General features: G+C 41.3%; 1 protein-coding gene across 6 annotated transcripts in view; it reads left to right on the top strand.

The window, feature by feature from the left end:
* The first annotated feature begins 18,135 nt into the window (after positions 1-18,135).
* The window catches only part of NBEAL1 (neurobeachin like 1), a 79,899-nt gene continuing 73,732 nt past the window's right edge, over positions 18,136-24,302 (top strand). For 5 of the 6 annotated variants that reach the window (XM_064434200.1, XM_064434198.1, XM_064434199.1 and 2 more), the window contains exons 1-2: positions 18,210-18,319; positions 18,745-19,037. In XM_064434200.1, the coding sequence (XP_064290270.1) occupies positions 18,987-19,037 (51 nt within the window). In that variant the 5' untranslated portion in view covers positions 18,210-18,319; positions 18,745-18,986. Of the gene's footprint in view, positions 18,320-18,744; positions 19,038-24,302 lie in introns of all 6 variants that reach the window. The other variant, XM_064434196.1, reaches the window with a different exon arrangement.

The following is a 24,302-nucleotide window of genomic DNA, read 5'->3' as shown; positions in this document are numbered from 1 at the left end:
AGTAATCTGATTAATTAGTATCCTATCTACTGTTATAGTCTATGCGCTCAGTTTCTCTTCTTTTGAGTTGGTGAATTGCGTGGTCGCAATCTCCCCTTGCCAGAACTGTCTTTTACATACTTGGGATGACTTCAGCACAGTTACTGAGTTGGTTTTGTTGGTTTCTTCTTTATCTTGGGAGTTCTGCCAAATGTCCTTGTGGCTTGTAAATTCTGCATTCTTTGTTTCCATTATCACTAGTACATCCTTCTCCCAAACTTAACGTCCCTCTGGAGCTGAGATTGTTGAAACATCTCAAAGCAAGTTTCTCTAGCAATATCTCTTTAGTCATATAATTGCTCTTTAAAAAGTAGGAGAGGTATTACAATCTTTAATTCATTACTCAAATCACAAGAAAGTATTGTCTGTGGCCCAGCTCCATAATAAAAAAGCATTTGTACTGGAATATATAGATTGTTTTTTCAGTAACATATAATTTATAGATGTTTCCTAAGCAACTATTTCAAGTAGATGTGGAATTGTAGTCAGACTATAACAGACAATTCACATATAATTCACAGTGTTTCTGGTGCACTTAATTTTTTTTTTAATCTCAGACATATTTAGCTGTAATATTAATGACAGAGTGACACCCAGTGTCCAGAAAGTGCTAGAGCTCATTCCACCTCACAGTCACATGCACCAAAATAGCCTTGGCTGTAACCTCTCTTAGTTGAATTCTTCCAGATGAAGAACTAGAAATGTCACAAGTTGTGATGTAGGGGCATTTCACAATATGTTACTTAGAAGGAGGGATCTTCCTCTCTGCTCCTGGGATAAGTGGGTGGATCAACTGTCCCTCCTTTTGCTGTGAGTGTTATACTGTATATTTTTACAGCCTTGCTTCTTATGGACAGGAACACTTTTCTTGAATGTCCAACCCAGAATATTTTTAGAAATATCTGTTTTGAGTGCTTACCATACACTGCAGAGGAGCGTTTCGAGAGTTTTCTTGAAAGGTTTCCAGCTAGCTATTCATGCTGTTTCCTGTGGTGGGGCGTTCGAGTTTGCATGTGGGTTTTTGTGGGTTTTTTTCCCTTTGGGAGGAGGAGACATGGGCCTTTTTTAGCTTTGATTTATATTCTGATGTTATGCAAGCAGAGATAAAGAAAGAACAGAAGGAGTATTTCTGCTCAGCTCGTGTTACTGTCCACTTGCTTAGATCTTGCCCCTTGTGGACTCAGAGATACTTCCTTAAAGATGACAAGGTAGCAAAGTTACAACATTTTCTGAAGATAAGCCAGTGTTATCAGGCTCTTCAGTTTCTGTTTCAGCCAATAACACTGCTTCATTTTAATAATGCACTAAAGATCATTCCCACTCTATGAGAAAGGAAAGGAAACGCTTTGATGAGCTGGGAAACTAAGGATACTTTATTTTTCAAAGTCCTAATTCATTTAAGAGGTTAAATCTAGTGTTTTAAATTAACAGTAACTCTTGGAACTCAGCTTATGCTTCATTAAGAGTCCTAGACTCAAAGAGCTGGAATCCAGCCCATCTGAAAAATTCAGTCTCTGTGGATTTTTTCCCCCACTGAAGTAAACTGTTGGAGATTTCCTGTTATCCTTCATCAGTTTTGAAGCCTTGGCTTAAATCTCCTTGAAAATCATGTGCTAGCTTTATTAAGATATATAGATACTTAAGGAGGCCAAGTCACCCTTGAGGCAGTTCAGATGGATCCTACACCTACAGCTTGCCTGTTTCTTTTCCAAGTGCAGCAAAAATGAGAGTAACTTCAGGAGCATTAAAGAATTTGAAGCCAGAACCTCTTACCTCCAGCTTTGTATTGCAAGTGGGCCCGTGCAGTAGGTCTGTAAACCAGCCTGGTGGCACTCTAAGCCCAAGATGATAGGAGGCTCTCTCTCTCCCCCAAGACATCAAGTACCAGACACCAACAACGCATCAAAAGCAAGGAGAGCTAAAAAGGAATGCAAGCAACTGGACACAATGATCAGAGGAAAACAACGGGGTGACAAAGAAGGTCTGGAGAATTCACACAAGCCAGTAAAACAGTTTTTGCAATGCAACACTTAATGCCCCAGTCTTGTCTGCCCTTCTCAGCTCTCTTTAGCATGAGATGTTTCATAATAACACTAAAGAGTGTCAATTCTAAATTGGATTGCATGACATTGGCAGGAGGTGTCACTCACGAGCTGCAAAGTCAACTCCAGTAATATAGACATGGAATTCATTCTTCTGCCTAATATCACTGAAAAAAACCCAGAACATTTACTACCATCACTTTTAAGTTAAAAGAAAAGAAAACCCATTTTAGAAGAAATTAACAAAAACCCTGACTCCATAAAGAACCTAGTAATGTCAGATTAGTCTAGCATGTTCATGAAATAGGTTCTGCCTTTCTGTTTGTCTATGATTTGCTAAAGCCTTTTGTTTACCACTGCTCCACTAAGCAACAAAGCTAAGAAAACATGCCAGCAGCAGTGCTGGATTTGCTGAACTGGAGTGAGGGGGCTCCCCCAAAGCATCACATGTCACACAGCAGGAGGGAGGCTGATCTGCCCTGCAGTCCCCATCTCCTGCTGGATTGAGCCCTGCCTGCTGTGCTTGCACTTATTAACATTTCCATCCTGCAGGGAGCTACAGAAGCAAAACAAGGAATCTCTCCAAGGAAGCCTGGAACAAACTCAAAAGTGAGGAAAGCAAATGAAGCAAAGACATAATAAAGACCTAGACTTCAGGTACTTCATTTGTTGTAGGTGAGCCAACTGATGACTTTACCTTAGCTTTGGTAATACATTTGCAACTTGTGTTTTAATTGGGGTTTTGTTTGTTTTTTAAATCTTCACAGCCATTCCTTCCTTTCCACCCTTGTATCTTGCATCTAAGAACATCCATTCCTCTTCCATTAGCCACTTCTCTCCTGCTTCCTCCTGCCAGTATGTTAGGAGCTTACATTCTCCCAGTGCATCCCTACTACTCCTCAATGCACTATGCTACTTTTACAGAGACAATGAGCGCATGCAGCACTTCAGAGGCAGAGACTACACACTCTCCCTTTTCCACAGTGCTTTGCAACTCCCGCACACGATCCAGTGCTGGGCAGGATGATGTGGCCTGTGTCTCTCGGCTCTCCCCTTTAACCATCCTACTTTCTGATTTTGGTAAAGGGCTCGGCTAAAGAAAAAGCATCTCCCTGCAGTGCCAAGTACCTTCCAATCCCCATTTTTACATCTCTAATGGTAACCTAGTATGTCCATGCTGTGCTGCCTAACAACACTCCCCATTCCCTAGATGGGCTGCCACTAATAACAGCTCAATATATTCACAAATTACAAATTAACTGGTGAGTCTCCACTGAAACAAATTCAGTAGAACCATAGGCAGCAGCCAGTGACAGGACATAAGTAAATTTCATCCCAACTCAAACAGCATCAGTCTGACCCCTTAAAAGCCAAAACAGAGAGAAATTATACTTTGAAATGAGGTCATTTCAAGAGGGGAGGAGAGGATATTGCTGCTGAGCCCATGAGAGAGCAATGGTGAGGGGGTGATTAAGATTAAACAGCTAGAGAGATTAACATCTCATGACTGTTTTTTGTTCACTGACCTGTAATAAAATAAACAGTAAGATTAACAAATAGGTGATTAGCCTTCTTATTCCAGAGCTGGTTTTGCTGTTAGACTACTGCCACAGTCTTCACTTTTCTTTGGCTAATACTTTGTGGTTTTATAGATAAAACTAGTGAAATTAAGAGGAATAAACAACAGAAATCTCATTATAATATGTTATACTTACTATATTATGACTTATTTATGCTAATAAGCACAAACCTAGTGTTTTATTTTCAGAATGCAAGTACCTGCCCTTTTGCTACTCCCTCCCCTTTTGGCTGGTTGGCATCTGATTGTCTGCACACAAAAATCAAGCCCAGCACATCATATGGTTTAGTGCTCACATGTTTAGACAGCCAGAACTAGAGAGCTGAAAGGTGCTTGTGTGTGCACCACAGGATTGGTGCATCATAGCCTTCTGCTACCTTGACAGGAAATTCCTCCTTTCCTGAGCTATATTGTCTCCAGAATGAAAAAATAAAGGTCTTTCAGTGACCAAATTAATTAGTCAGAAAAACTTCAAAGTCTTTCTTCAGCTATGCAGAAAGCAATGGACAGAGCTCAGATGCAATGCAGAGTCATGAGTTTTTTCTACAGGACCCAGGAGAGATCTCTGATCACACGTGCACCCTATGCATACATTTAGTGCCTACCATTGCACTGCAAAACTACCCATAGTGGGAAAGGTAAGAGGCCATTCTGGCTCTGTTCTTCCTAAGCACCTGAAATCATGGAAAAGGGGCAAATGGGGAATTGAACAGGGCATTATCCACTTTTCCTTGGGCTAATTTAAGAGGAAAATCTCACCCCAGAGGCTGACTCCAGCAGCAGAACTCATGGTGGCAACTTTCTGTCACAATTCATAGCCCAGTTTATGATACTGAAATCAGATGGTTTCAGCTAACATGCCTGACTGGACAACACAGCAGCTGAGGCACAAACATATTGTCTGCTGGACCAGAGATTCTAACTTAAATTGCTCCACACAAGTTTGTGAGTCAGAGTCTTTACACCACAGCCAGAGTTACTAGAGCACTGTCCATGCAAGCAAGGACAAATTTCTCCCTCATTTCTGCTATAGTAATCTTAAGACAAGTCACTACTAATTCTCTAGCTAGTCTGAAAATTCTCACTTATTATGGTGAAGAGCTTTTTCCTAGCCAAATGTTGTGTGGAAACATTTAGCATCCATCATGGAAAAGCAAAATATCTTTTCTCCCCCAGACTGGTTTATCTGTTGGACAAAAATATAACCAATCTGTTCTGAAAAGCATCAGTTTTGTCAGGTTGGAAAGTAATGTAAGTCCACAGGAATATGTATCTTCAAGAGGCAGCTGGCAGCAACAGCAATTACCAAAGCCATGAGAAAATCAGTTTTACTCCATCTCTCTAAAACACTGTTAAAGATGCTGGCTTCTCAAAGGGAGTCATGTTTGAAAGGGTGCTTAGAGGTCCTCAAAACAGAAACTAGCCCAGACAGGCTGTTATGGAGGTGATCTGCCAGGTACTTCCACACAGGTATTTCCACTGGCAGTGCTAAGCCCATCATCCATTTAAGTGAAGCAAGTGTGTGGTATGATTGCCAAAGGCATCCAGGGCTAGATTTCATGGTCTTTGTTGGGGACTGGCCAGCAGACAAGTATCAAGTCCTGAACAGCACACTTACAGTAACAGCTGCAATACAGCAAGTCAAATACAACAGGCAAGCAAACATCATGACAAGGAACTCCAACAGGATGAAGGCAGGTGGTGTGAGGTAGCACAGTGGGACAAAAGGGCTGAATAAACTAAAGAGGACAGAAGGGTATCTAACCTGTTTGGAAATGGTGAATGCACATTAGCCCCTGTCATTTAATATGGATACAGTTAAAAAAACATCAGTGAAGTGGTTTGTGATGGAAGGCTGTGAAGGTGGAGGTTTCGTATTCTCCCCATCCATTTCCCCAGAAGACACTCTTGTCCTTCTCTTTTCTTTCTTACTACAGCACTGAAAGCACTTTTCTTTGGCCTGAAACCTAAGCAAAGCTGTGCTCCACTAAGTCTCCCAAACTGTGCCCTGCCTTACAGCCACAAACGCTCCTTTGTTCCATTGGAGCTGGAGGCTATGTAGTTGAAAATAGAGCTCTTTTAAGTAAATTAGGTCTATGAAGGTGTTCATCTGTGTGCCAAGTTACTACTGGATTATGTTGACAAGGTCTTCACATGCTTGAATGAGTTCCCTCAAATACATAAGTCTAATTTTGGAGCGCAGTAGTTTGTTTCGACCTGATGCCTCATCTACTGGTGATATAAGTCACTTTTATAACCAGCTTTCCATATTCCATGAAGCAGTTTGTTTTTCAGAGTCTAAGATTTAGGTGCAAGAAAACGATAATTGGAACAGACCAAGTCAAGGTTTATTACAAACCTGCACCAAACAGGGAAGAAAACAGAGGAAAAGTTTCAAAATGGAGGAATGGAGGAATACAGTTTTCTCTAGCCTACTATCTGTACTTTACTGTTAAAGCACTCTGCTTTAGCATTGAACAACAATCCTTCTGAGTTCCAGATAGACAGCAACTGGAGTTTAATGCTGTTTTCTCAGCATTAAATTTTCTCTGAATTTTTAAAACAGATTTTCAAAGGAAAAACACTGAACCAAATGACCCAACCGATTTACAATGTTAGTTAGTAATTCAGATACACTGATAAACATCTAGTAAGAACCACTTGATTTCAATCTTTATAGTCTTCTGGGATGCTGCAATTAATCACACACCAGGAAGAGACTGAGACCTTTAATCACTACTTCCTCCTCACAAGCCTATGTTAAAATCTGTACACAATAGAAAGGATTAGTGGGCAAAGGCTAACAACACCACGTGAGATGGAGACTTTTCCTGTCTCCAGGATAAAGTGTGTGACAAAGTATTGAAATTGAAGCAAAGTTTATCTTCTGTCACAAAAGGAAAATTTGCCATGGGACAAGCTTGGGCAAGTGGCCATCAGCACAGGGTGGGGAAGGAGAGGAACAGACCTACACCAGAAGCTGCTCAGGTATGCTGAGCAGCCTGAGAGCTTTCATGCAAAAGAGGTTCTATACAGAACCATTTTTATATACTCATACACATGCTTGTACCTATCTCACATTGGGTCAGATGGACCACATGAAACAGTTAACAGCAGCTCAAAGTGTGGTCTATCCCACAGTTCCATGATAACTCAACTTGCACACAGCATCAGCAAATGCAGTGTAAAACACAGAAAAAAATAAGAGTCCCCCATGAGAAATGCAATAAACATCATATAAAAACAAATAAATATGATAAAGACAAAACATGAGAAATTCCCACAGCTTAAAATGGTCCCTTTTGTGTTACTTTTTGCAAATGGGGCATTAGGACTCTGGTATATAAAAGCAAACAAAATGTCTGCTCACAGCTCTCAACTTTCATCTCAGCAAATTTTCAGAAGTGGGAAAGAGAAGTGGAAACCTCAGTATGCCAGTGCCCTGCTCTGACACAGACACCAGGGTGAACTATGAGTCTTTGCAAATGTTTATATTGTAGATCATTTTTTTATTAAGATAAGAGCTTCTGGGCCACTGCTGTGAATGTTGCAGTGACCACCTTGACCTGCAGCCCTCTGTGAAACAAAACAATTCCTTTAAGGCAAAAAAAGTCTGCTAGAGTACTTTTGAGTGCCCAGTTGCTCAGAACACCATAACCTTTTAAAAAGGAAGAATGATCCTGACTTCCAGAAGTGGTTCTGTCTCTGCAATTCCATCAGGTCTTGCCATGCAATATTACAAGTGAGTTCTGCTTAGCAGCATATCACAGTTTAAGAAAGTGGATATAGTTTATCCCTTAAGATTATAGTTACACAGTCTCTCCAAGCAAGTTAAGAGACAGGCAAAGTTCAGTAAGGCAATGAAAAGTTTCACTAAAGATGAAGGAAATAATCTGTTTAATATCAAAGCTATTTCCAGGGCCTTTTCATAACTTGAAGATACTAAAAGAAAGTGGAGTGGCTGTTCCTAGGAGAAGAATATCTTTACATCACCTAGGGAAAGGCTGGCAGGGCCAGCTGATATAAATTTCTGCTGTGGGCTGATGTATGCAACTTGCTTATGACCGTACTGTGTTATTATACAGTGATACTTGAACACGATAAATCAGATTTGCGATGGCTACAGTTTTCCTAACATAAAAGCTGTGTTGGTTAAAGTCAGGCAAAGGATTAATACTTGCCAAGATACTTCTCTCATTATTTAGATATCCTTTCAGTACGAGCCATAGCAGCAGGAATGTCTTTTAGTAGCATAATTCTGAAAAGGCCACATTTTTCAGGCCTGGTCATGAGTAAGTGCCACACATCATCCCCAAACTGCATGAATACATTTGCCTCTATTGTCTTGATACAGAGTCCTTATAAATTGCATTTCTTCAAATCATAAAGCATCTTCCATTTACTTGTTATCACATGTGTGATCACACCCATTTGTTGGCACACCTGAACTTTTCCTTATGGGTAAGAATTAAACCTTTTCCATTTGTTTCAAAAGAGTGAATCTTTTTACAATCCCATCTCCAAAACAGAACACAATTTCTCAGAAATACACATAGAAGCTGGCAACGCTCCCTTTCCTGTATGTCTGTGTTATTTAGTAATGTCAAAATCAGTTAAACTTCTGTCTTTTTTGTATTTTGCTATTTGCCACTGCAGAGTTCTGTTTCCCACAATATTCAGCTCTATAAAAAAGAAAAGCCCCAAGGTCAAATGTAGGGTCTTACTGATATTTGTCCCAGGCTATGTCCATCTCCCAGACATCTGCTCCCTCAATGTCTGAGGTAGCTCTTGGATTTTGTATTTATTGAAACCTAGGGAAGAGAGAAGAATTCTTGACTGTGGTGCAGTAAATACCAAAAATTGTCTCTTTGCAGAGGCTGGCTGCCACACGCTTTATTTAGTATGAGAGTTACTGGTCTCATACTAAATAAACAGTGAATGCATTCCAAAATCCTGGTTCAAACAAATCTTTCTTCAGTACTGCAAACAAATTAAAGTTGTGCAGTCCAGAGGGAAATCTGATTTCTTTCACATTCAGGGAGGAGGAGGAATAGGTTTAAAATATATTCACAATCAGTCAGTGGTTCATGATAAGTTAAGGCATGATAAGTTACATAAGTGTTAAAGGTCCAACTGCACATTGCTGGTAAGTGTACACTTACCATACCCTGGTAAGTGAAGGGAAAGGTCTGATTCTTTCATCTAAGTTCTCTTTTTTCACAAGTTTTTAATCTAGGAATAGATCCCAGCTCTATACTTCTCAGGGATACTACTGTCTTTCAGCAAAGTTCTGGAGACTTTTGGAAAGAGAGCACAGGACAGAGAGCACAGAACAACTAGGACACTCTGCAACCTTATCTTAATATTATGTTAATATTAAATAATTTCATCTTGGCTTGAAATGGTAGGCTTTGATTTTGTTTTGCCTAGAAAACATTCTGATGATGGAGTCCTTGAATAAAACCAAGCAACTTTTACAGCAGTTGGGTAGACTGCTTAAAACTCACATCTCTCCTTGCTAATGTCAGAGACCTCATTTAGCCATTATTTCATACTCACATGACCCACCAGTAACAGCCTGTTAGTGATCCTCACCAGCCTTTCCCTGACAACACTGGTGAGGAAAATAGAACTATTATTTGTCCTCCTTGTCCTTTCTTTTGTACATGGGACACTACCTCTGCCCTCCTGCCTGTCCTTCACTGCATGAAGTAGGCTGTTCAGCTACTGCAAATATTTGGTGTACATAAAAACATAATGCTTCAGCCAGAGGGAAATGGAGCATGAACAACTTGTCTCTCAGGGCAGAGGTGTGAGAAAGCATGTTTCCTCTGGTTCACAAACACCCAATAATGTGCATTTATGGGAACTGCACAGTGTAAGGAATATGTGTGTTAGCATGCTTAGCTAACCCAGATTTGCAAAATAACACAGCAGTTAAGGTACAGTATCTGCTTGTCTGCTTAGAACAGGAAATCAAAATATTTCATTTGTCTTCAGCAGGAATAAAATAGAGACGAGACCAGTTCCCCAGAAAGCAGTTAGCATATGCCTACTTACTGCAACAAAGTATCTGGTCCAATTAGTGCAGTTAAGAACCTGGGCTCTGTGGCGATGTGTAGATTACATGCTGGCATTCCCCTGGCAAAAGGCAAGAATCAACATAAATAACTATTCAGAGATCAGAGTGATAGGTAGGGTGCCTGGATTCTAGATTCTGTCACAGCCTAGAGTTTAGGGGCGGCTAAACTTCTCCAAACTTTTCCATGTGAGACAGGGATGGTGGCAATTCCTACTTTTACTGACCACTTAGAGGCTGCACTTGCTTTTGTTTGCAAATGTTCAGAGAATCTCAAGGAGACAATAAGAACAAGTTTTCACTAGCAAGTCGTCTAGGCTCCTGCAGCTTGCTTTAAGGTTTGTAGCAGGCACTACAGCTGCTGGCATGCAGGCTGTATTTCTCTACAAAAACACTGCTATTTTCAGATTACTCCTATGCTCAAGTTTTCCTGAGGTGCAAAAGCAGTACATCTCCATGTAAAAGCAGCTGTCATAATAGCATACTGGCTGAGGGCACCTGCACAGATGGAAATAACCACACTCCTCAGACCACAAATAACATTTGTCTAACAAAATATTCTGGCCCCAGAGTTTAAGATCAACCCCCAGCCCTTTCTGCAGTGCTCAGTTCATCTGTGGCATAGGGTCCTAGGAACAGGATTGAAGAAGTTGGATGAGTACTTGGAAGACAAATCCACTGCGAGTTTTTAAAAAGAGAGAAGAAACCTCCTGCTCAGAAAACCTCTTGAGCTAAAAGAGCTTGAGGTTGTGGAATGTGAATGAAATGTCATATATATTTGCTTCATATCTACCCTTCCCTCAGTGCCTACTCCTGGAAGTTACTTGTTGGATGGCCCATCTAACAGCCATGATGGCTGCTCTGCATTTGTTTAATAAGGAATTTACATACACCTGGCCTACTCAAGTTCAAGGTCTCTCAAGTTCCAAACTTCATTACCAAGTCCAGTGCCCACTGTATTAATCTGTGAAGGACCAAGTGGCATCCAAAAGACAAACCTGCTCCACAAAGCAAGCATGATCACAGAACAAAACAAGTGTAACACTTCTGAGCCTGACAAAGATATTCCACAAATACAAGCACAGGCCTGCACATGGAAGTTGTTCCTGTAAGTGAATTCAATTTGCTTAGCATTCACCATGAAGAAGAAGTTATTTTGATACAAAGAATGCATACAGGTGATCAGAAACAAATGCTAGATTCAAAGCACGCTCTTCCCTCAGTCTTCTTTCAGTGTTAAAGGGTAAAACTTCCTGGCTGAGGAAGCGCCTCTGAGAGAGGCTGATAATAGTGATACCATTTACAGCAGCCATTAGAATCACAACTAGAGCTTTGTAAAAAACAGGATAGCTAAAGATTTGTCCCTGAAGTTTTGCAGTTTCATGAAATCACCATAGGAGACTCATAGTGAAACACACGTGCAAGAAAGCCCAAAACAAGTAGAATTTTGGTTGAAAAAGAAGTTAGTGAAGAAAAAGACCCAAAATACCTTCATGCAGTATGAGCAAGAAACATGAAAATGCACTGCACGTGAATAAAGCTTGTGAAGTTTAGTTCAAATGTGGGTATGGAAGGAGAGAAATGGAAGGCAAGTATGAGAGAAAATGTGTCACAGTTAGACCCTAGCAAAGTTAGCAAAGATAAGAACAGCTGAGTTAATGGAGCAAACAGTTTGGCATGGGTATAGCTTCTTGTAGGCAAGTACATTTGCAAACATCCTTAGTTGGTCTACCAACAAAAGATGCAGAGGGGAAACCTCAAGTGGTTGTTTTATTATCTATCTCTAATAGACTTACTAAAGAAAGCCTATAATGTACTTGACAGATCTCAAATACTAAAACAGTTACACATAAAATATACTTTGGTTATGTTTTCTGTCTGGCTAATTTCCCTTTTAGTTTTTCAACTTCTGAAAGAGACCTAAAGTTTATATAATCTTAGATTTTTAAGACGTCAGGAAAATATAGTTGAAATAACCTATATCAAACAAATGTAAGGAATATCACCAAACAATACCACTGAATATTTCTAGCTTGATTTTACTGCTCCTAAGATTGGCAGCCCAGGAGACCTAAAGTACTCAGTGGGCTTATTTGGGTTGGACAGAAGAGCCTTGTATCATTAAGAGATGTGAAAGCTTCAACATGATTCAGATATAGTGGAAATTATTCCTTCTTCGTCTGTCTTCCACATTACAGAATTTCTAGGAACCCAGGACTGGGAGCAGGAGATGGGCACAAAGTTGAATGAATTTGTGATAAACATAAGTCATCCACAGAGCTATCAAAGAGCAAATAGGGTTTCACTTTCTCCAAATGCTCCCAAAATCTTGTCAAAAGGCTGCTAACAGGATACTTTCAACATGAAAGAATGCTAACAGTTGCTCCCCACTTTCAGAGTCCCAAGGGGAGATCCACCATTCTCTAATACTAGAGAAAGGAAGACAGCAGTAATGAACGGCACATCCTATAGAAAATGGATATAAGGGCTTTGCTAGTCTTAGGGCTCAGTAGAATGTCCCTATGGACCCTTGTAGTCTTTGGATTGCTTTGTACAACCTAGGCAAAACCCAGTCAGCTTTCAAATACTTTGCAGTGTGATTTGCAATAGTTTTGTTTTACTGCATATGTCTTTCTTTGAGGGCTGCTCCTGTGACACCACCACAGACCCATCAGACTTGCATGCCTTCCTCAACTCCTGAAAAACTAGAAACCAGCTGCTGGGTGATCTATCAATATGCCATCTACACAAGCCATCAATACTTCCTGAAGGTGGAATCTCTCCTGACTGCCAGCACTGGGTGGGCTTCAATATAAAACACAAAAACAAACAAACAAACAAAAAAACCCAAAACAAAACCAAACCAAACCAAAACCAAACCAAAACAAAACCACCAAAACCAACAACAACAAAACCAAAAAATTTCAGACCTTAGAGAAAAAAAATCTTCATTTATGATTATGAAAATCCCAAGCTCCACCTGTAATTAAGCCCATGGGCTAACTCCATGCTTGAATTGGTTAAAGGATGTACCTTTCATCTTGAGTTGCTCCATAAAAGCAACAGCCTTCACAGAAGTATTTCTTCTGTGAGTACACTCGCAAGCTGACAGCAAACAGTGTCATCATGGAAATACTGCATTCCAAGCCTCCAGCTGTGACATGGGATGGCTTAAGACTGAGTGAAGTATTTACAGTATTTACCAAGTTTATGAATAAAAATTATTTCTAGCAATGACTATTTTAAATGCTACAGATAGCAAAATAAATTTTTCAGTTGCTTATTCACTTCATGATTAAGAAACACCCAACAAACAAACAGTCCTGGTGCCCAATAGTTCCTGCTACCATTTGGCATTAAATCCTGATTTCTGCACAGGGTTGAATTGCTCCTACTTCCAGCTCAAGGCCTACACTGTGCTCTTTTGTTCAGCCAGGACCTCACACCATTTGGAGGCATGAACTCATGTTGACCCTCCACAGCACAGAAGTAGCTGCTTTCCCCAGGGCCTGGGGTTAGAAACCAAAAGAGAAACCCGTTATATTAAAGATTCTACAACCAGTTCAGTGTGCAAGTGGGCCCCCACAAGTCTCTCACATACTCTAACAGCACAGTGTTTACACTCCACTGCAGAATCTTTAAAACTCCATTTCAAGTTTCACAACAGTAGCCATCATTCAGGTCTCTATACCCTTTCTGTGCTCAGGAGTTAGGCTAGCCAAGTCCCTGGGATATTCACAAGGGCACACCTTTGGTTTCACATCCCACTCAAAAGCAGGCAGTGTGTTTGCAGCCAACATCTAACTTTTGGGAGGCTGTGGTACTAATATTTTGCAGCCCCACCTGTAGTCAAAGTTAGAGCTTTCCTAAGCCAATTTTCCCTTAGTTACTTCCCTTCATTTGCCTTCTTCCCCAAACCAAGAGAATAAGGCTTCAAGTTGCTAGAGCAGGCATCCTTGAGATAACCTTACCCTGCTCAGCTAGGAGGAAATTAAATTCAAACAGATCAAGAGAGACTACTAACCCCTACACATCCTTCAGTCTTGGTTGCTGCTATGTTGTTTTTTTCCTGACACGTTGATTGCTTGCAGGAATCATACTGCAGATCCATACTGCTGAGCACTGCAGTACAGTGAAATAATTCATTAAATACCCTCTTAACTAAAGCAGAATGATTTGAAATGCAAGTGTGGTAACTTCACTGATCCCTGGCACTGAGACTGTACAGAAAAGGATGGCTTACTTTGAGTGAAAAGTCAGTTTGGTGAAGGAAGGAGAACAATTTTATGATGCAATCTTGTGCAGTAACAACTGGTGCCTTCAAGCATCTGCAAAAGAAAGACAGCTGTAGCACAAATCTACATGTTAGCTCTTGCACAGCTAATCTAAATGACAGCAGAGGAGAGGGGCAGTCCTAAGACTCAACACTCGTCTTGAATTTTTGCTGTTTGCTTAAGAACCTAGGCAGATCAAAGCATATAAACACTTACTATCTATTTAGTCTGAAAGGGTCTTGAAGAGGTACCCCCACAAGAACATTCCTAGCACAGCTGCAAACTTAAGGGAGCCCATTCTACAAAAAAGGAAGCAGAAGAGATCAAGTCACAGCCTGAGCCTTTGACAATGGTGGAGTCATTATACTGAAGGCCCTTGTGGAAATAAGCAGAAAGGACAGGCAAGGACAAAAATACTCTCCAGGGTCCCAGGCCACCCTGGGGTAAATTCCTTTCTGAATTTAAGTCTGGTGAATGGCTTAACCCTGCATATCTGAAAGCAGGGCAGGCAGGGGGACTTAATGCTATTAGCCAGACCATCACCTCCCAGCTTTAGCTGTGGCCAGTCTCCAACACTTTGAAAGAAAGTAACTAAAATCCCTAGATATCAGTTTATATGTCAAGGGGAACACAAATTCCTTCCCATTTTCAAATTTTACAAACAACTAACAAGCTCTGAATTACCTTCAGTACAAAGTGAATATAGTAACAGAAGGAAAATTTAACATTTGGTTTGATGACTTAACTAACAGAATAATTGCAAACTCATCTGGCAATCTTAGCCACAGAAATTCAAGTCACCCTCAGCAAAATGTCATCACAGAGACTTTGGAATCTTACAAGGACCAGCTTGCCCCTTTCCAATCACAAATTATTTTGGCTTGAATGTCCAGAAAGTAGCATCCAAAAAGTCTTATTTCTTTACAGTCAGCAAAAGGTATTTTGATAATGGAAATTTTACATGCAACCACAAGGCCATTTGTTTACTTACACTGTAAAGATTACTCCTTGCCCCTGTGCAAGAGCCTGTTTGTAAAAAAAAAAAAGGTGTAATAATTGAGAGGCAGATTCCTTGCTAAGTTAATTTCTATGTCCATTTCTGTTTCAGGTCTTTATTGTTGGTAAACAAAACGTTAGCTTTAAGACATCAAGAAAAAGCCCAGCTAAAAGCCTTGCCATACATTTATCTCAGCATGATTTCTGTTGGTCTGAGGCTTGGTTTCAGCAGAAGCCTTAGGGCCAAACAACAGGCCTGAGAATATCTAAAAGTCAAATACAGATTTTTGCATCCACAGGAAATAAGCATAATTTTGCAAAAGCAGTATTACAAGGTATATGGCTTTTCCTTCCACTTCAGAGGTTCCTGGACTCAAAGTTACAGTCCAGTGTAGTCTATTTCTTTGTTAAATCTTCCCTCAACACAAAATTAATGCCTTCTCCTTATCCACACCCTTCTTTCTTCCCATTCTGTTACCTGGACTTGCTGACAAACACATTCACTCCACAGTAAAATGACTGACTTACTAATTTACAGCTCCTGGTGAGAGACATTAAAACCCTAAGTAATAAACAAAGTATGAGAAATAACCACTGTTGTAAACTGTTACCACAAGACAGCAGCTGAGGGACAATGAAATACTAATGAACACTGCCTACCTGACAGATTAAGGCCCAGGAAACAATTGATATATAATTATGGAAGAGCAGGCAATGAAAAGTCTAACAATTAACTCACAGCTGAAGCAATCCATAAACACTCACATTTTAAAGTACCCATCCATAGCTGGCAAGGCCTCTCTTTGCACCTTCCTCCATTCTTTGATTTCCATATTGTTTGCTGAATATTCGTGTAGGTAAGTACACTGAAATATAAATTAATCTAGAATTAAATTCCACCTGCAGAGACAAACCTGTAACCCACCTTTTTCCACTGACCTCTCCCATTATGGCCCATATATTTATGTAAGGAAAAACTCAGAGCAAATACTAAATGTCTGTCTGACTAAACTTGACATACACCCAGTGATGCAGACACCCCAAAGCCACCTGAACAACCTTACAGGGAGCTACCTGGCTTAGGAAAACCCCTAGAAGGTCAGACCAGGAGACCACTCACCCTGAATGACACAGGAACAGACTGTTCTGTTGCAAATAACAAATGCTTTACTTTCCATCTAGAGCACCTATATAAGGCAAGAACTGCCTACACAAGCAGCACTGATTGCCTAGGCCCACTAAAATAACTCCATTGCTACAACTCTAGCAGAGTGGAAAATGGCTGCTTTATAGTCTGGGAGCATCCGAATTACGGGGGTGGCAGCACTTAGCCAGGGAGGAGTCTCCCATTTCTGTCAGAGGATGGCTTTTTATTGCTTCATTGAAGGCTGCTGCAGGACTGGTGTGTGTAGGAGCAGCTGCTCTTACAGGAGTCAGTAAGGCAAAAAATCAGAGCAATATCTGAAAGGAGGATTGGGATTTTTACATGGCTTTGCTAGGGCCTGACTTCTTCAAAGGGAGCAAGTTGTAAGAGAAATTTGAAATAAGCTGTTTAGTCTAGAAAAGGCTGCAAAAAACATTATAAGAGTTTGTAACTCAAAAAACCTGCTAGAAAGAGCTTCCTTTTATTGAATTACTGCAGAAGGGCCTAATAACAGTGGTTTGCATTCGCTGGAAAGGTGATGCAGGTTGGCTGTTAGGGAGGAGCTCCCAGCAGTAACTCAAGCCCTGAGGTAAACCTCTCAGGGAGGAGGCAGGCTCTCTTTTTTTCCTAGACACATTTCACCAAAGGGGGTCCAGGGTGGTTTAAGCTCAGCAGATCCTGCCCTAGGGACAGAGTTAGACTCTAAGCTCCTGTTTTTTTCTCGATGGAAAAAATTATGTTACATCCTCAAGGCAGCAGAATATTGCGGCTAGCATCAAATATCAGAGCACATGTATCACACAACTAAAAATAATTTTACAGTCTCATTTTTGTCAGTGTCCCTCCATCCGTGCTAGATACTATGTTTAGATATTGCAGTAAAAGATACTTCTACCACTCCCACAGTGGTGATCTACATGAAACAACATTGAGCACAGATTAGCTCTTGAATTTCTCCAGGGAAACTTCACTGATATTCTAAAAACAAGACAAATATGCAAAGGCCTGTTGCAGGAATGTATCTCAATCTGTCTCTGGGCTCTTGGTGATACTTATCCATCCCTAGAAAAAATTAATGTATCAGACACTACAATGATATTGCACAGTCAATTCCTTTGCAAAGGATTTCCAAACCTTGTATTAAATAATTGCAAAGGTATGAAGATCCCCTGAAAGTAATCAACTGTGTAATGAATGGCAATGCTTTATTGCATGAAGCTGCATGAACCCAACTGAGGAGACGATCCAGTGGCAGAAGGACCAGGTCTGTGGCCAAAACTTCCAGGACTGTGATTCTCCCAGCAAGCTGGAGAGATGCTCCATGTCTCCTTAAACCACCTCCTCCCTGCTTTGGAGTCTGACTCAGCATTAACTTCCAGCCTCACTTTCCAAGAGAGCGGGAGGACACAGAGGGAAGCCCATTCCCTTGGGAGTGCCCCACGAGCCATGCCAAGAAGATGCTGTTACTGAAGGAGCAGGAGGAAAGTCCTTCCCTGAGTGTGGTGCCTCAGCTGTGTCAGCACAGGCCGGTGTGCTCGGGCAGGGCCACTCGCAAGCTGAGGGATGTCTTTTTGCATTTCTCCTTTGGAAATCTAACTTGACAAAATCTAACTTTGGTTCCTTAGTCCTATGCAAGCTCTGCATACAAGGTAGGGGTCTGCCTCACAGGGGCAGCAGGTTGGATGTATGGATATATCCACACTCCACAGGCTATGCTGGTAGGCCTCTCTGGAGCATACATAAAACACACCTATGTGCTTGATAACCTTTATTACTCATGAAGCATAGCAGTGTGGAGATTTCCTGAGGTGCTCAGGATGGGGATGCTGATTCTTTACGGGCACGCTCCTGCTGCGGCCGAGGGGCGCAGGCCGGGCAGGAACCGCCGGCTCTGCGGTGAGGCGCCGCGGGCTGCGGCTCGCCTTCTCCGCCGCGCTCCGCCGCTGCCCCGGCTGCCCCGGGCGGGCACTGCCCTGCCCGCTGCCAAGATGGCGCCCGCGGCTTCCCCGCCCCTCGCGGCGGCCCGGGGCGTGTGCGGGAGCGCGGGCGGGGCGGGCGATGTGGCGAGGCTCGGCCCCTCCTGCCCGGCCGCCACTCGCCGCGGCCCGGGTAGGCTGCGGGAGAGGCCGCGGCAGCGCGGCGGGAGCTGGGGGAGGCCGGGGCGCGGTAGGTGGCGGCGCGGGGCGGCCGGTCCCGGCCGGGAGCGGGCGGCGGCGCAGAGCGGGGCTCCTCCCGCGCCCCGCGGCTCTGCCCGGCAGCCGCTGGCCTGCGGGGCCCGCCGCGGTCCGGAGCGGCCGCGGAGCCCGGGGCAGAAGGGCGGGGGCAGTGGCTGTCACTGCCGGGCCGGGAGCGGCGGGAGCCGGGGCTCCGGCGGCGCCGCTGGGCAACCCTGCGGCTTCCCCCCCTGCAAACGCGGGCAAGCGCCACGAACACCAAAACCTCTCCAGACCTCTCCGCCACCGGCAATAGTGTCAGAGAGCAAAGCGGTGCGACCTGCCGCCGCCCCAGTCCCCCGGTTATCTGTGGGCTTTAAGTGCGGATTTGTTTTCCTCCCTCCACCCAAGGCCTGAAGGGTATGTTTTCACTTTCAGAGATTAAAACCGAAGCGGCGCTGGCGAAGAACGGACATGCTTGACACTTGTCTGCAGTTGCTTGTGTTGCACCCCGTTGTTTACTCGAAAAGGAGAGACTGAGACCCTGTTAGCTGGCTTCTTCTCGGGTTATGATATAGCTAATAATAAAGTAAGACTGTGGAAAGAGCACCTGAGAACTGAGCATGGTAGGATCTTGAAGAGAAAAGTAGCTGGGATCGACGGGAAGTGGAAGGGGAGGAATGGCATCCCGAGAGAGACTGTATGAGCTTTGGATGCTTTACTGCAATAAGGTAAATATTTGTGTTTGTTTGCTTTTATCCTCTCTTGTTTGGTAGTCAGGTGTTTAAATTGTAACATCTTTCTTCTTGGAAATTGCATAGACATTGACTTCTGAAAGGATCTAATTGCACTTCTTAGACTATTTACAGCTTCATCCCGTGGTTTGCTGTTTAATTTGGTCTTTTTTATGTTTGAGATGAGAATTGCAGTTTTCGTGGGTCAGTTTAAGCAGTTATTGTAGCTATATATTTTAACTATGTGAATGCATACTTTTACATAATTCTTCATTTTGTAGCAGTTAAGCTGTACTGTATTAATTTAATTCAGTGTTGCCTGCATTTAGCTTTTTACTTACCGATTTCTGAGCAGCTTCAGTTTTATTTAAACTTTTTTAGTAAAACCCTTCCCAAAGAGCAGATATATTAAGTTGCTTCAGAGTCTGCCTTTGCTAGCTATTGCCATAATATCTCCATACTCTATTAGTAATGAATTTCCTTCACCTGGCAGAAATAATACAAAAATGCTGTCCTGCCTCCATTTGCGTTTTATAGTGTAAAGCAATTAATGTGTTTAAAGCACATGTCCTAATTGCTGCCGGGTGTGCTGAGTATGTCGAGAAATTGGATTGCAGATTATCGGAATAGGTAGCTGTAAAATAAGTAGCATACAAAAAATAGCTGTAAAGGTGGAGGAAAGGACTGATCTACTGTCATACAGGAGCTCAGTGGCGAGGGTAGCTTTTGATGGCCTTATTCTCTGGTTTTGTTTTGCGTTTTTGCAGTCTCATGCTTCGTTTGTATTTCAGTTTCTTAAAGTCTCCAATCCGGTAGGACATTAAGGGTAGAACAGTCCTTCCCTTGTTCTTCCCACCTCATTTCTAGAGAATGCCCTTCATCAAGAGCATAGAATGTGAAGTCTTAAGTACAGACCATTTAATACCAGTGCACAAAGTGCTTGTCTTAATTGTATTGTTTCCTAATTTTTGTACAGCCTTAATCCTCTACATGTTATTAAAACTAGTGCAAGCGTAGCAGCGTGGTATCAGTTCTTACTGCTCCCCGTGTGGCTGATCTCCTGGGTTGGACCTTTGCCTTTTAAACCAGTGCAGTAATGATAATGGTAGTAGGAAGTGGAGTAGCACTCCAGAAGATGGATGTTTTGCCAGTGACTTCATCGATGTGAGAGGAACAAATGCACTTGGAATACACTCAGAGAAACCAGACTTCACTCAGCTTTGGGAGACACTAAGGCCGCAGAGATGAGCCAAGTTCTGAATTTCTTTGCCTGGCTGTTCTTTGGCTCTTTCCTCCCTTGTTGTTTAAAATATTCTTTTGTCTGTCTTGGACCTACTCCCCCTTTGCTGGAACCTTTCATTCAGATTGTATGCTCTCCGTCTCCGTGTTCATAGCAGGAAGTTTGCATGAAGGAGTGCTATTTAAAATGTGTGGTTTAGATCACTTAGGGGATGTTCACTTTGTTTATGGGAATGATGTCTGCTCAGATCTCAGGTGGTCTAGGATGGTGTATTTGAAAAAAATCATGTTTTCATGTGTTCAGTCTCCTCATTAGCTATCGGTGACCTTTTTTGGCCTTTTTTTCTTTCAAACTCATATATTAAGGACATGATTAAATGAATTTGTTTGTTGATAAGGGCTTGTTCCAAAGTAACAAAACATATTATAAAAATAAAATAGAGTGTCTTCAACATATGAGGGCAATTGGAGTGATTCAAAAAAAGGGAGTCTTTACTTTTTCAAGAAGTGTTAGGCACAAAACAGTTTTTTTCCTTATCTCTCAACTGGTTCAGGTTAAAATGATATTCTGCTCGAGACAGGCATCCAGAATTAGAGTATTAAGCTTGGTGAAGTTAAGAACAGATGAAGAAGTTATGTCTCCATCTTGGGATGTAAAATGTGAGAAGCCTTAAAGTAAATTAGTTTATTCAGTCTGCTTGGAAACATCTGTATATTGTGATTTGTTCTTCTCAGAGCATCCAGCAGAATGGGAAGGTGCAGCAGTAATTACCAGTGGTAGGATATAGTGGTTTAGAGAAAAGTTGCTTATACCTGGGAGTGAAGTGTTTGTACCTGCCCAGTGAAGTGTAGTGTGTTGCACTGCAGTGACTGTCCCTGAATGACATCCTGGGAAATAAAGGTAGGCAAATTCTTCAAACTAGAAAAATGGCTGGAGAGTTAGTTGAGTAAGGAATTTATTGTTTCACAAATCCCAAATATGTGGTTTTAGCTTTTGCAGCCTTGTTAGCTACAGAAAGAGTGAAATCCAAGCTACTCCTTTGTGATGCTTCTGTTGCTAATAGTCTTGTCTTTTGATAATCGGGTCCTTCGTGATAATCTCTTAAATGCAGCACCCTATGGTAAAGCAGCAAGGCTTTTCACAGCTTTCAAGTGCTACATAATGCTGTGTTACCATCTCACCATCTATCCTGGGTCGTGACTTTTGTTCTTTGTGATCCCTTGACATCTCTGGCAGCATCAGGTGTCAGTTGCAACGCTTAGTTTTGTGCAAAGTAACATTAGGAAGGCATTTCTCCATTTTCATTGATTCTTTCAGTGCAGTTGAGGAATTGGAGCTATGGGCAAATAGCAGCACTAATCAGGGCCTTTGCAGGAGCAGTCTTTGTAAGACACCATGTATGAGATGGTTTAGTTTTTCTGGTTTTTTTGTTTTGTTTGTAGTTTTTAAAATTTTTCTAATTTTTTTTTCAAGCTAATGTTTGAGTGTCTGCAAGAGTTTGGCTGTAGTTGGTATTCAGTTGTTTTCATCTGTCAGTTTCTAATCTAAGGGTGGGATTTGGTTTTGGATTTTTTTTTCTCCTTCTGTTTCTCTGAAAGCAGTCTGCTGTTACAGATGAAAGTAGTAGCCACATTTGATTTACAGTGCTTCTGATGTTGCATGGAAGCACTTTAAAACTTCATTAGATTTAGTAAAATTTAGATTTGAGTCACTGGGGTTGTTACCACCCTGTTGTATTATTCACAGCCTAAGGCTGTTTTTGTCTTGAGTCTTTTGTTGGTTTTTTTCTTTCTTTATTTCAGTTTGTTAATGTTAAAGTTTCTGCATAGAGGGCCTTGTTAAGGATGTAAATTCCTGATGATTTTCAGTTTCAGATGGTTTTAGTGGTTGGATTCTGTTCAGTGAACTGTTAACGTACAATGCCTTTACTCAAATATTGGTATGATTGTAAACTGCTGTCTTCTCATCCAAATGTTGGAATGAGCATTTTAAGATAATTGAATTGTGTAGAACAGATAGCAAAAATTTTTCCAGTTGATTGCCGGTTAAAAGCCTTTGATAACCTACAGAGGAGCATGGAACACTCCTTATATAAGTGCATATAGAGCAGATAACTGAAAATGCTTTACTAATGTACATGTACAGCAGGAGTAGAGCTCCATGAGGTAGAAGGAAAGGACATGCTTTCTTGTGTGTCTGTGACTTCTTTGGCTTTACGTGACAGAGGTGATCTACCAGTTTTGTTTTGTAACGTTAGACTGTCATGGCTGCAATATGACTATGCTAATATTGCTATTACTATTGTAATATTGGTTGATTAACCTTTTATTAGATCATAATCATATATCAGTATAGAAAATTTGTTTCATAATCCTCTGAAGTAACTTTTGCTGCAGATTCAAATTAAAGAGATGCAACCTCTGTCCTGTCTGTTAGATTTTAAGCATATGTAGTTCATCTCCAGTTGTTCTATTAGGTATTTCAGACTCTTAGACATAAAGCATGGCAGGATTTCTTATATTTTGGATTTTATTCAGGAAGTGTTCAGATAGCCTTTTATATGGAGATTTTTTCTAATCTGTGAAAATGAGAGATCCTAGTTGCCTTCAAAAGGGATTTCAAAGGCATTAATGCAAGCACTTAACTGCCACATTCACATCAGTTTTCATGGTACTACAATGGTTCTGAGCTTTTTCTTACACTCTTGTCTGCAGTATAGCCCTGATTTCATTTAAACACCGCCTTTTCCTGTGAGATGACACCATGATTTCAAGGGAAAGCTGTGAATGTTCTTCACTCAGTTTGGAGCCTGTGCATTTTAAAGAGGGAGCGTTCAGCCTTAGTGTCATTGATACAGTCAGGACTCTGTTGGCTGGTCATAGTGATCTGGTCTTTACTAATGCAGAGAGTGAGACAGTCACATCCTTTGCTGTGTTAAGAGCAGCAGACCTGGGCATAAGCTGTTATTTCAAATGTGCTTTCTTACCTTGTGCTGCACCTCTCATTTGTTTTCACAAAATCTGATTGTATTGAGATAAATATTGTAGCTTTCTCTCTGGCACAATGAGGGATATCTATATATTATAAATATCTTCTCATTTAATATTGTAACATTGTTTCTCAAAGAAATGTGCCTTTAGCCAAATTATGCTTTGCTGTGGTGAGAAGCATGTCATTCAACAAGAATATAATAATAATCATTGACATTTACTTGTAAGCCCCATGTGAAACACTGGCCATTGCATCCCAAATGTGATCTCATCCTGGCTTGGCTTGCCCTTGTCTTCCTTCTTGTGCACTTGCTGACTTGTCAGTGATGCAGATCACATTGCTATATATCGCCTTTGTTAGGTTTGATAAAGAAGTATTCAGCTTGCAGTTAGATGAATGTCTGAGCAAACCAAATGCTCAGTAAAAGTAGTTTTTCATAATTCACTGTCATGTAAATTCATGCCTCTGCTAGAACAAGTGAAGTGCTATAAGGAATTGCTGTGTAAGATATCTTTTATGTAGGTTGTTTTAAGTAAATTTCTTCGTTCCTAGGGAGTGTAACTTGTAGAAGAACATGTCACAAGTCACTTGTGGCCATGTGGTGGCAAAAATATCTTTGTTCTGTCTGTATTCAAGAGACTGAACTAAGAATGGATAGAGATAAACAACAGTTGGTCTTCTTCTGAATTACCAGTTGGTCTAATTCTGAATTAACTGCTATTTAAAGAGATGTCTCCTAGACCAAGAACTAACATAATTCTGCTATTTACAAATATAGAACTTCTCATATGAATAGCTGACATCAGTATATGAGCCATCAGTCTCTTGAGTGGCTGTTTCCTTCCTTAATTATGGGCCAGGGTGACCTTGTGGTGGTAGTTGTTCAGAGACTGACATAGAGAATGCAGACTTCAGGTTGCAGTGAGGCAGCAGATAAATCTAAACAGGCAAAGATGTAAGAAAACCATAACATTTTACAAGTTATGAAGAAATTATTGTTGCTTATTCTGTGGCAGTACATATATGTACTG

This window comes from Passer domesticus, chromosome 10 (genome assembly GCF_036417665.1).
Source record: "Passer domesticus isolate bPasDom1 chromosome 10, bPasDom1.hap1, whole genome shotgun sequence".
Lineage (NCBI taxonomy): Eukaryota > Metazoa > Chordata > Aves > Passeriformes > Passeridae > Passer > Passer domesticus.
This window is presented reverse-complemented; position numbering and strand designations above follow the sequence as displayed.